General features: G+C 41.9%; 1 protein-coding gene across 5 annotated transcripts in view; it reads left to right on the forward strand.

The window, feature by feature from the left end:
* Positions 1–260: 260 nt before the first annotated feature.
* STIL (STIL centriolar assembly protein) overlaps positions 261–13336 on the forward strand; it is a 50436-nt gene continuing 37360 nt past the window's right edge. For 3 of the 5 annotated variants that reach the window (XM_056122393.1, XM_056122394.1, XM_056122395.1), the window contains exons 1-8: positions 261–341; positions 1565–1672; positions 2899–3011; positions 3207–3394; positions 5277–5524; positions 7559–7642; positions 9209–9295; positions 11908–12058. In XM_056122393.1, coding sequence (XP_055978368.1) covers positions 298–341; positions 1565–1672; positions 2899–3011; positions 3207–3394; positions 5277–5524; positions 7559–7642; positions 9209–9295; positions 11908–12058 — 1023 coding nt within the window. In that variant the 5' untranslated portion in view covers positions 261–297. The remainder of the gene's footprint in view (positions 342–1564; positions 1673–2898; positions 3012–3206; positions 3395–5276; positions 5525–7558; positions 7643–9208; positions 9296–11907; positions 12059–13336) is intronic. The other 2 variants (XM_056122396.1, XM_056122397.1) reach the window with 1 other exon arrangement.

Consider the following 13336-nt stretch of genomic DNA (forward strand, 5'->3'; position numbering starts at 1 on the left):
TGCTGGGGATAGAATCAGATTGGCCTTGTTCAAGGCAAGCAGCCCTATCCACTGTACTATCTCTAGCCCCCAATATTAATATGTAGTTAAATAACTATAAAACATAAAAATGATCACAATTTCTAAACATTTTATCTTCTGTACATAAGATGACATTTTGTGTAAGTGAACTAATTTTGCCTATAATTTTATTAATACATGATTAAATCATATTTTTTTGTTTTATTACTCATTAATTTATCTTTACTTCTTTAGGTTATTGTGCATTTGATTTTGAATAAATCATTGCCAACAATCATGGAGTCTACTTATCCTTTTGCAGGGGCCCAGGTGAATAACAGGTATAGATATATCTTTCAATTTTTTTTTTTTAGTTTTTCATGTAACTTGGGAAGATATATTATAATAGAAGAAAAATAATAATGTTTAAAATCAGAAAAACCTGTGTTCATATATCAGGTCTACTAATTACTAGGTAGGAGAACTTGATAAAAGTTAATCTGTAAATTAGGGCTAGTAATCTCTAAAAAAGATTACTATGTGAAGCAAGATAGTTTTTATTGAACAAAATTTACTTAGAAAGACATGAGGGGAGAAAAAGAGGAATACATATGTGTTCAAGGGAGAACACAGACTTCCCCAGAATGGGAAAAAGCAGAAAGAGAGAGAATTACATGTTCAAGGGAGAACACAGGCTTGAAAGAGCAAACAAAATGAGTTTTTTATGTAGGCTTAAATAAAACTGTTAAGGAATCTGGTACATAATAGTCACTCAGTATATAAAAGTGTCTGTCAATCTCTTCATCCCTTATTCCCTTGTTTTTCACAGAAGATTCTTTTATTAAATATGGGGAATAATCCCCAAACACTTAGGCTAAAATTCCCTGCCTGATTAAAGGAAAACGGTTGGAATCTTACCCTCTTCTAAACTCTAATTCTTTAAAGGGAAACATATCATATTGAACATACTGAATTTTCATAAATGTCCCTCAGCCTTTTCTCACTCAAATAGAACAGAAAGGGGGAGTTTGCCACCTGTCCGTGTGTCACTGTTATGGGGACAGGTAGACTGGCTTGAGTTGTTTGGCAATTCAGTTCATTTGTTCTTTTTACCCCTAGGGAAGAACAATTAATGCTTTTGTGACTTTCTTTTTCCCCTACTAAACTAAATTGCATCCATAATTACCTCTATATCGCTGTTGTTTTTCTTTGTGACAGATGTTCTTGATGAAGACAATGGGAAACACAGCCCGAAGAGGCTATCATATTCCATTCACTCAGTTTTGGCCCTTCTGTTCTGTCTTAAGCTACCTCTTTTTCTTTGAAAATTTGTTAACTATGTTCTTTGGAAGACCCTGTTGCACATATGGGCATCAAACCTGTGTTTCCCACAGGCAGGCCATGTGAGCTATCTTACGGCCCCATGCTTTTATTAATTTTTTAAACTTTTAGCAATATTTCAGCTCTTTTACACATACAAAAAGTAGTCTGGAAAGCTCCTCATTTAAGGTTAGATTGTTTCTTAAAAACTTCTACTGTTTGTTTTTTATTAAATATTTTTAAGGTTCCCTTCAAGCAGGATGGTACCTTTCCACTTTCCTCCATCAAAACGTGCTCTCTGGAATCCAATCCCAATAGGAGATTTCATCTACATACATCTTAATAACTGCAGGTATGAGGAGTTTCTCTCTTCAAATCACATCAGTATAAAATGGAATCAGTAGGATGTATAAAGCAAAATTGATTTTCATATGTGTGATCAATTTTTTTTCCCCTATTTGGAGGCTCCACTCAGACAAAATGAACCCTTCTGTTCTGTCTTAAATCTGTGTTTTCAGTGCTTTAAAAAAGTAGCTAGTTTTGCGGCTAAAGTATTCTACAAATGGGTTTGTAAGAATATTTGTAAGTTCTAAGAATGATAGGGGCTGGAGCGATAGCACAGCGGTAGGGCGTTTGCCTTGCATGCAGCCAACATGGCCGACCCGAGTTCGATTCCTCCGCCCCTCTCGGAGAGCCCGGCAAGCTACCGAGAATATCCCACCCACATGGCAGAGCCTGGCAAGCTCCCTGTGACGTATTCGATATGCCAGACACAGTAACAACAAAGTCTCCAATGGAGACGTTACTGGGCCCGCTCGAGCAAATCGATGATCAACGGGAGGGCCTTTACTTAAGAATGATAGGAATTAAAAAAGGACAATAAGAACTTGAAAGGCTTTTCATCATGTCTCATGTTGCCTTACCCCCTGTACCATCTCTTCTGCCTCATGGCCTTATAGTTTCTTGAATCTTATTGTGGTTCATAAAATTTGAGCAAATGCCTTGAGAAGTAATACTACTGGCATTTTGGTTTACAGGCAACCTTTCCTACTCCTTCCTTTTGACCCTTTAGAGATCTTCTGTACACTTATTTTTAGATGGAGGTTGGTCTCCCAAGCAATGCTTGAGAAGGGCACAGGGCCACTCCTGGCAATACCCGACCAACCGAGCCTACTGGTTCAAGCCCAAGGCTGAACAACTTGAGCCCAATAGTACTAAAGAGCACCACAGCAATATTGGGGATGTCTTGGGGTGCCAGGTTCAAACTCAGGTCCCAGTCTGCTATCTCTCTGGCTTATATATGTTGTTTTTGTATGTTTGGGGGCCATATCCAGCAATGCTCAGGGCTTCTCCTACCATGGTGTGTGGGGTCATTCCCAGTGGCCCTAGGGCACCATTCAAGGCTGGGCCTAGAATCTGGGAAAGTCATTCATAACGCATGTGCTCCAGTCCGAGCCAACTTTCTGGCCCCTCTTCCTGTATACTTTTAAAGATGCATATTAGACTTTAGACCACATTTCAGTGAAGGAGGGTTTTTTTTAGGATATTAGACTCACCACAAGACTTATTATTTTTCAGAAAACCAAAACTCATAGTAACTGAAAAGGTCATCCGACTTGCTTGTCGTCATGCAAAGCAGAATAAAAACAACTTGCCATGCTTTTTACTTGGGTCTTTCACAGTAAATGAAGGTAATATACTTTAAAAAGTTATTTTTATGGTTATAATAGAATTTCAGCTTAGTGATTTATGATAGAATTTATTAATATAAATAAGTTGTTTTATGATTATAAGGGGACTTGTTTATTGATTTACTGATAAAAATTTATTTTCCCCCTGTATATCACATTTTAAGTCGTGTAATAATTACCATTTTTGTTCTTCAGATGAAGAAGGTGTGACATTGACAGTAGATCGCTTTGACCCTGGTCGAGAAGTACCTGAATGCTTAGAAAGAAAGCCTACTGCTTCTCTTCCTGGGGATTTTGTGATTCCATGTAAAGTTCAAATTCAAGGACCGAGTTCAAAAGAAACAATAGTTCATAATGCAGATGACTTCATTTCAACTTTTAAGGTGTGATTTTTTTAATTCCTTTTTAAAAAGTTGAGGTGGCATTGGTTTCACTTGATCATTTCACTTGACTTCCCGTTTATCATTGATTTGCTCCAGCGGGTGCCAGTAATGTCTCCATTTGTCCCTGTCACGTGCTAGTGTAGCCCAATGGCGTCTGCTCATTCTAAGAACACAAAGAGCCTCAAACCGATCTTTCAGGGTCTTGACAAAGAAGTCTGACCATCCGATAGGTAGGCAGCTACGCGGTCTTTTGTCGTCCCATGGAATCCAGTCAGTAATGACTCTAGTCCAGCGGTCGTCTCCAAATCTCATTATGTGTCCAGCCCATCTGATTTTCGACGCCTTGGCAAACGAGACAGTGTCCCTGATTCTTGACCGCCAACTGAGGTCAGAACTCCGGATTCTTTCTCTCATTTGAGTGAAACGTCATACTCCAAGCACAGCTCTTTCGATTCCTCTTTGGGAGACCCGAATCACATTCTCATCCTGTTTGCGTAGGGCCCAGGATCTCTGAGGTGTATGTTAATGCAGTAACTACAGTGGGTCTCCAGCATTGGTTTACTTGCTGAAAATGTTTATATGTTTGGAGGGTAGTGTTCCTCACCATACCCCACCACTATCCACAGGACCCTTCTCTGCTCTCCCCATAGTCTCCTTTGGTAGCCTCAGTTCTGTTATTGGGGATTGGTTTTCACTGGACATGGTCTCTTTTGTTTCTTTATTTACCACACATGAGTGAAGTATTTGTTTTTGTCCACCTGACTTATTGTACTTAGCATGGTACCCATATGGCAGATTTTTAAAATGTTATAATTGGCATATAGCATTCTATTAGTTTCAGGTATAATTATTCTTCAACACAAGTGTCAAACCATGTACTATTATATTCTAGCAAACCCAAATTTAATAAGTATAACTTCTAATTGCCCATTAACTTAAAATACAATTAAATGTCATTTCTAAGAGCAGGAATCCTAGGTGTTGGATCATAGGGGTAGCATTTCAGAAGTGGTTAAGAGACTGCGAAATATGTTCAGGGTGACACTGAGGATGTATGTTTTTGCTGGGTTTGTGGAGAAAAAGTTTGACCAGATTTTATATATATAAATATATACATATATATTTTGTCTGTCAGCCTAAGGAATTTGTACTTTGTCGTATGGGCCTATATAAATACTGAGAGTTTCTAGAAAGATGAAATACTATTAAATCAGGGATAATCTGATAAACCCAACTGAAATCAGAGAGTTTAGTTAACCCATTGCAGTAGTGCAGTGTATTTATATGGAGAGATGCATTAGTCTGTGGTAGAGCAATGGCAGTGAGACTTGAAGAACATTGTGGGCATAAGCAGCTATGGAAGGAGAGTGGTGTGGAGTAAAGAGAAGGAACCAAAGAGCAATGGATTCAGATTCTCTGAGACTGAGTTTGAGTTAATATCCATTCCCCCTGACTCCCTCCTGCAATGTTCTGGATGTTTATAGCAAGTGACGTTGCCCAATAAGAATTGGAATGCTACATCATCATCTTAGAAATGTACCATGGAGCTTGATATAATAACTTATTAGCTTGGATTTAATTGTTCCTTTAATCTTTTGGTCTCATGGAAGAAATGAAAGAATCAGCATTGCAAATTAGAAACATTTATTTACGTCCTCTGTGCGCAGGGATCACTCCTGGTCGTGCTTAGGGGATCACATGGGGTGTTGAGGTTTGAACCTGGGTCAGCTACATGCAGAACAAGCAGTGCACCTCCCCTCCCGTGCTCATTGCCCCGCCCCAAAACATTTGAATTCTTTAGTTATGCACCAATACAAAAAACCTTGAGAGCAACGAACCAATTTCCAAGTTTTACAATAAATGTGTGCTGTTGACTCCTCAGGCTCTGCAGCACCATGTGTGTAGCAAAGATTCCTTGGAGTGTGGTAAGCTGCTTTCCCTAAGAGCCCATATCACTTCGGCAGAGAGTTTGGACTGTGTGGATTATGACTTGAATTGTGCAGCAGTGACTATCGCAAATGGCTTCAGATGCACACCTGTCAAGCCCATCCCCATTATTCCAACAGCTCTGGCAAGGAACTTGGGCAGCGAGCTGAATATTTCTCAAGTTCAAGGTACCTATAAGCATGGGTAAGTAAATGATTGTTATCTTTCAATCCATTGATCCAACATTTAAAATAATAGTTACATGAATATATTCTCATCACAACATGAAAGAATTGCGTATTCAGTTGCATACCAGAAATCTATGTTGGTAAGACAACCAGGAAAAGTGAAAAGTGAAAGTACTTTAAGTCAATATAATTTTCTTTCTTAGAGTTGTGTCCACCCCAAGAAAAATTAGTATAAAATTATATTGAAGTTGATTATATTCTCTCTGTCATATTTTTCCTAGGTTTTAGGTCTTTGTCCTTTTTTTTTCTTGATTTTGAGCCTAACAGAAGCTGAAGAATTTATTTATAGTATGTAGGCAATTTTAATTGTGAATAATGAGCATTGCAGATAAAAGGAGGTAATTAAATAAAAATTTATAGCACTGGATAATGCCTTTGCATATCAAATTGCTAAACATTTGTGGGTGGAGTTTCCTCACAGACTTGGAGCGGGAGCCTCTGCTGACTTCTATGACCACTTAGAATTTCCTTAGGGAGTACAAACCAAACTGCTCTGGGTGCCGGTTCTGTTCATCAGTGGGGCTGCTTCCTTATCCACTGTCTTTATGCATTGTTTACTGAACCACGTTAGACAATGTAGGCCCCCTCTTTAAAGTGTATGCAGTTTCTTCTGGCTTCCTTTCCTGCTGACTCCACCCTAGTTCCTGTTAGGTCTCTAGAGCCGAAAATGCTTGCCAGGGCACATTCAATTCCAAGTTTTGTCCTCTGAAAAGTGCCTCTTTAGAAGAGGATATGAAAAAGAGAATCTGTCGGTCTCTGAAATAGTGAAATAGAGCCTAGATCGAATCTTTTTTGTTCGTTTTTGTTTTGGGGCCACACCCGACTGCTCAAAGATCACTTTTGGCTCAGAGACCTTAGGCAGTGCTAGGATCAAACCTGGATTGGCACATTCGAGACAAGTGCCCTGTTCGCGCTGTATAATCTCTGGCATTTTTGAGTCTTACATGCTGAGCAGAGGATCACAGTCAGAAATTGGGGAACCTGTCAGCCATTTCTAGTGAGGCTTGACATGGTGGGAGGTGAGGGCCACCAGAGCCATGCCCGTTCTGCACTGGTAGAGCTTGCAGTGTGGCATGTGGTGCTAGGGCCCAGCTCAGGGCCTTGTCCATGTTAGGTCTGAGTTCTGCTTCTTTGAGCCCTGTCTCCAGACCCTGTACTTCTACTTATTTAGGTTTTATTTTTTATTATTTGTTTGTTTTTTGCTTTTTGAGTCTCACCTGATAATGCACAGGGGTTCCTCCTGGCTCTGCACTCAGGAATTACTCCTGGCAGTGCTCAGGGGACCATATGGGATGCTGGGAACCGAACCTGGGTTGGCCACGTGCAAGGCAAACACCTTACCTGCTGTGCTATTGCTCCAGTCCCTAGGTTTTATTTTTCAAATTTTGGGACCACACCCAGCTGTTCTCCGGGCTTACTCCTGGCTCTGCACTTGGGGATTGATTACTCTGGCAGACTTAGGGGAGCGTATGGGATGCTGGTGATCGGACCCCCGTCAGCTGTGGGCCCTAATTGCTGTACTATCACTGCAGCCCCTCTTCCACTTCTAAACGCTCCTTAAAATAAATCAAAAGCTTTTTTTTAAGAGACTATCGACTTAGTGCCCATTTTATTTGTTTTTATGGGGCCACACCCTAGAGTGCTCAGGGCTCGGCTTAGATGGTTTGGGGGTGGGGTGAGCGGCATATGGTGTTGGGTATTGAACCTGAGCGCCTCGTGCTAAGCATGTGCTCCGACCCTCTGAGTTACCTCTGTAGACCCAGTGCCCATTTTAATAAATTGAAATATCAAAATAATGAATACTGTAAACCTCTTTGTCTTACTGAAATCTTTTTCCATGCCTTGACCTATTCTGTATACCTGAGTGTGAATTAAAATGTTCATTTGAATCATCTGCACAGCCCAAAATATGCTGCTGCAACACTCATTGTCTTGCTTCAGTAAAATGAGCACACTTTGACTTGTTTTTATATGCATACCTTCCCTTTAGATATCTTACCATGAATGAAACTCGCAAGTTGCTACTTTTGCTGGAATCTGATCCCAAAGTTTCTTCTCTACCATTAGTGGGAATGTAAGTGTTGCATTATTTGTGGTAATCTTCTACTCACATTTGTATATAAATATGTCAGTTAGCTTGGCGTGAATATGTAGTACTTCAATTATAGCAACAAAGGCCAGTGATTCCTGAGATTATCTTTTGGTTTTTGGGCCAAACCTTCTGTGCTTAAGGCTTCCTCCTGCCTCTTTCTTGGGGATTACTCCTAAGCAGGGCTTGGCGTCAGAACCACGTGGATGCCATGGAACAAATCTGGGTCTGCTGCATGCAAGGCACGCATCCTACCTGCTGTACCAATGCTCCAGCCCATTCTGAACTTATTTTAATAGCAAAATCGGTTAAAGCAAAATTTAACTTGATGTTCAAAGACACTAGTTTATAAAACAAAAAATTGAATTTTTCTGGTCTAAGTTGAAGCCCTAGACTGCTCCTTTTTTTTTTTTTCTTTTTGGGTCACATCTGACGATGCACAGGGGTTACTCCGGACTCTGCACTCAGGAATTACTCCTAGTGGTGCTCAGGGGACCATTTGGGATGCTGGGAATCGAACCCGGATTGGCTGCATGCAAGGCAAATGCCCTACCTGCTGTGCTATTGCCCCAGCCCCAAGTCCTCATTCTTTATCTGTCAGGATCTCCTATCCTTGAGGGAACTCTTGTTTTCTTTTTATATTTTTGTTTTGTTTTTGAATAAAGAGTTCAGGAGAGTAACCCAGCAATGCTCAGTGGTTGCTCCTGACTGCACTTAGGGATCACTCCTGGTGGTGCTGTGGGGTACTAGGATTGAACCTGGGTCAACCGCATGCAAGGCTGGCACCTTACCTGCTGTAGTATCTCTCCAGCCATCTTTTTTTTTTTTATGTTTTTCTTCTTTTTGTATTTTGGTTGTTTTTATATTTTTGGTTTTGGGGATACATATGCGGTGCTCAGGGTTTGCTCCTAGCAGGGGCTGTGGACCATGTAGGGTGCTGGGGATTGAACACTTGTCAGCCGTAAGCAAGGCAAGTGACTTACTGACTGTACTATATCTCAGGTTCCTTTGATTTTTTTTAGGTGGGAGGGCCATACCTGATCGTGCCTGGGAGCTATTCCCTGCTTGGTGCTCTGGGGAGTGCCAAACTTTCAACCTTGGCTTCCTGCGTGTAAAGCATATGCTTCAGCCCTTTGAACCGTCTCCCAGACTGCTTAAGGCATCCTTAAAAAGAGGCCCAAAATATAGTACAGAGGCTATATGCTTGCCGTGAATGTAGCCAACCTTAGTTTGATCCCTGACACCACATGGTCTCCCAGCAACACCAGGAGCAGCACTGCATCCTCAGGCCCTCTCAGAATTGAAGGCTCATCAGAGAATACCCAGAAGGGTCCCCCAGGCCCCCAAGGTATTTCTTGGGAGACATACCCCCTTGCAAAAAAGGGCTCAGAATAACACTGTTTAAAATCAGTCCTCCGTCTTTCCCTCCCTCCCTTTCTTCCAGTGTTGCTGATGAATGCCAAAAATCTCTGCCATATTACCTTAGAAAGAGTATGATATAAAGTATTGGTTTGTGAATGACTAGTTTTTCACTTATCTTTTTTCTTGAAGTTGGCTGTCGGGGATCATACATATCTATAGTCCTCAAGTATGGGCTTGCTGCTTGCGCTACATGTTCCGTTCTTCTATTCAGGACAGGCAAGTGAAGTTTTTTCTGTATTTTATTTTTTCTCCTTTCATACTTCATTGTACTCATTTAGGATTGATTTAGAATATACCTAAGTCAGAAAACCAAGCAAGTTAAGAAAATTCTTCTTCTATTAAGTTTGAATATAATAAAAAAAAAAAAAGTGAGCTGTCACTGTGTTTAGAAATAGGAAGGAATTAATTTCCCTAACCATGGAACTATAATATAGAAGATAAAGTTTTGCAGCAGTGTAAGAAAATATTTTATTGTATCTACTCAGGTATACATACTATTTTACAAACGAAGACGCACTGGGAAATAGCTCAAGTGCCAGAGCACATTCCTAGCAGGTGCTAGGCCCTGAGTTTGATCTCTGTGTGCTGCCTGATAGTGTAAGCACTGTTGGGTATAACCCCTGTAATAAAAAAAAAATTTATAGGGGACCAGATAGAATAGGGCAGGGCATTTGCCTTGCACACAGTGGACCTGGGTTTGATCCCCAGTATCCCATATAGTCTCCTGAGCCCACCAGTAGTTTTCCCTGAGTGTAAAATCAGGAGTAAACCCTGAGCATTACGAGGTATGGCCCCCAAACCAGAAACAAAATTAATTAATAAAATGTAAACAAAATTAGTTTTCAGTGTGATGACTTGAATTTGTTATAAATGTTTTAAGTTACACAATGCAACAATAATATTTTTAGAAACATGTAAGGCAAAAAAGATGCTTAATCTTCCTGAATTAAATCATGGCATTGGAACTAATCGGTCACGGTCACGGTCCTCCTGTTGTTCATCGATTTGCTCGAGCGGGCCCAGTAACGCCTCCATCATGAGACTTGTTGTTACTGTGTTTGGCATACCAAAATACATCACGGGTAGCTTGCCAGGCTCTGCTGTGCGGGCGAGATACTCTCGGTAGCTTGCCGGGCTCTTCGAGAGGGGCAGAGGAATCGAACTCGGGTCGCCATGTTGGCCGCTTGTAAGGCGAACACCCTACTGCTGTGCTATTCTTAACCTAATTTAGTCTTATTATTTTATATGTGATACCACTGTTTACCACTTAGCTTTGCCATTAAATGAAAATGTCAAGGTTTATTTTTATCTTGGGTAATTATATTATACAAGTTATTGAAAGGAACAGTTGAGAGATGTATATGGTGTTCATTTCATGTGACCTGTCCTGGTTTGAATCTTCGGCACCACATATGGTCCTTTCAAGCACTGCTTGGAATGATCCCTGTGCACAGAGCCAGAAATTAGCCCTGTGCCCTACATGGTATGATGTCACAAAACCAAAAAATTGGGGGTAATTACAGTACAGGAGTTAATGAGTAACCCCTGAGCAAAGTCAGGTATACATACCTCCCCCTTGCCCCCACTCCAAAGAAAATAGCATGGTAGCACTGTCCTGTTGTTCATCGATTTGCTCGAGTGGGCACCAGTAACATCTCCATTGTGAGGCTTGTTACTGTTTTTGGCATATCAGATACGTCACTGGTAGCTTGCCAGGCTTTGCCATGCGGGCAGGATACTCTAGGTAGCTTGCTGGACTCTCTGAGAGGGGCGGAGGAATCAAACCCCGGGTTGGCCATGTGCAAGGCAAACACCCTACCAGCTGTGCTATCGCTCCAGCCCTCCAAAGAAAATAGGTAAAGGTAAAGGTAAAGGCCCTCCCGTTGATCGTCGATTTGCTCGAGCGGGCCCAGTAACGTCTCCATTGGAGACTTTGTTGTTACTGTGTCTGGCATATCGAATACTCTCGGTAGCTTGCCGGGCTCTCCGAGAGGGGCGGAGGAATCGAACTCGGGTCGGCCATGTTGGCCGCTTGTAAGGCGAACACCCTACCCACTGTGCAATAGAACACAAAATTGTAAAAGGAATATCTGAAAGGTTTACATACCTGAATTTTAAAACTTATAAAGCTATGGTAGCCAAAGGTTGTATGGAATTTGGAAAAAATTAAAACAGTAGACCCACAGAATAGAGATACCTACTGGGTGAAGAAACCATTTTCAACAAACTGCATTGAAACAGCAGAATGAGGGCTAGAGAGAGAATACAGCAGGAAGGGTGCTTGCCTTGCTTGTGGCCGACCTGGGTTTGATCCCCAGCATCCCATAGGGTCCCAAGCTCTGCCAGGAGTAATTCCTGAGTGTAGAGATAGCAGTAACTGCTGAGCATCACCAGGTATGGCCCTAAAACCCCCGCTTCCACCCCTTTCACCCCAAAAAAGAATAGAGCTAAGGAATAGCTTCACAAACTGGAGCACATACCTAGTATGCCTGAAGTATGATCCCCGACACTTCGTTCTCCCAGAGGATCAGACTAGCCTTTGTGGTCCCCAGTACTAACAGGCATGGGCTGAGCAACGAACTGTCAGACATGCACTGCAATACCCAGTATCTTCTGGAGTGATTCCCTAGGCCCCAGATGCTTCTAAGAAGGCTATAACCCCTCTACCACATCCCAACAAAAACAACTACTAAAATCTTACAGTCTCATTTCTTTCCCAAGAGTTGAATTGTTTACTAAGAAGACCAAGAGCCGTAATTTGAGTACTTCAGAGTACTTTGAATATGCTTATGTTATTCTCAATAAATTTTAATTTTTTTGTTGTTCAGAGTTTTTTCAGAATCTGGAAATTTCATTATAGTTCTGTATTCTATGACACATAAGGATCCTGAGTTTTATGAATGCCTGCACTGTGATGACAGATTTCCTGAACTTCAGTTCCAGCTTCTAAACGGCAAGGAAACATTACATTTTTTCAAAGTAAGTGATTTGAGTACTGCTGCATTAATGATTTGATTTTTTTTAATTGAATCACCGTGAGATACAGTTACAAAGCTTTAATTTTTGAGATTCAGCTGTACAATGATTGAGCATCCATTCCGTCACCAGTGGCCCCAGTATAAACCCCCGGCTCCCCATCCCAGTCCTCACCCTACCTCCATGGCAGACAATTTCCCCAGTACTCGCTTCCTACTTTTGAGCATTGTTTCTGCTCAAATTTTCCCACCACCATTCAAGCCTGTCTGCTAGGGGCAGCTGCTGGATCATTTATTGTCAAGGGGTTGACATTTTTAATATCATGGGTGCCACGGCCGTGCACTTCTGGATTACTAGCTTGAAGATGGTTGAGTTCTAGAGACATTTCTGTAGGGCACTAATCCATTTTGGGATTCAGTTGGGCTTCTCTGGACCAGGGCTGTTGGTGCCCTTAAGATGGCTCCTGGAGGCACACTGTGGGTGTGACAACCAGGCTGACAAGCAGGTGGGGAGCCAGAGAGGTACAGCTCGGCACCTCTGCCACCATGCAGCATGGAGGTGTAGTCCTGGAACCTGCATACCTGGGCCTTGCTTGTGGAAGCTCTTGGTCGCCAGGATTCCCTCTGGAGTAGGCGCGGAGAGAGCACCTGCTCTATCTGGGGTTCCTTGGTGAAATTGGCTTGGTATGGGGCCCAGGGAATGTCATGCGATGACTGGAATGGGAAGGAATGGAAGTGAAGATAGACGGCAACTACACCACCTCCTCTTTGCTGATGACATTGTTCTAATAACACCAAATATTAGCCAAGTGGCACAAATGCTGGCCGACTTTGACTGTGAGTCTGGAATGGTCGGACTACAGCTGAATCTCACCAAGACAATGTTTATGAGAAATAGTCTTGTTCCTGACATTCCATTCACTCTCAAGGGAACGACCATCTCCGAATGCAACAGTTATGTGTACCTAGGTTGAGAAGTCAACATGACGAATGACCTGGCAGGAGGAAGAGAGCGGCTTGAAACGCCTTCAAGAGCGTCGAAAACAGGATGAGAATGGGTCTCGCAAAGAGGAATCGAAAGAGCTGTGCTTGGAGTATCACACTTCACTCAAATGAGAGAAAAAATCTGGAGTTCTGACCTCCGTTGACGATCAGGAATCAGGGATGCTGTCTCGTTTGCCAAGGTGTCGAAAATCAGATGGGCTAGACATGTCATGAGATTTGGAGACAACCGCTGGACTAGAGCCATTGCCGATTGGATTCCACGGGACGTCAAAAGATC

The sequence above is a fragment of the Sorex fumeus genome, unplaced genomic scaffold (genome assembly GCF_029834395.1).
Source record: "Sorex fumeus unplaced genomic scaffold, SorFum_2.1 ptg000045l, whole genome shotgun sequence".
NCBI lineage: Eukaryota > Metazoa > Chordata > Mammalia > Eulipotyphla > Soricidae > Sorex > Sorex fumeus.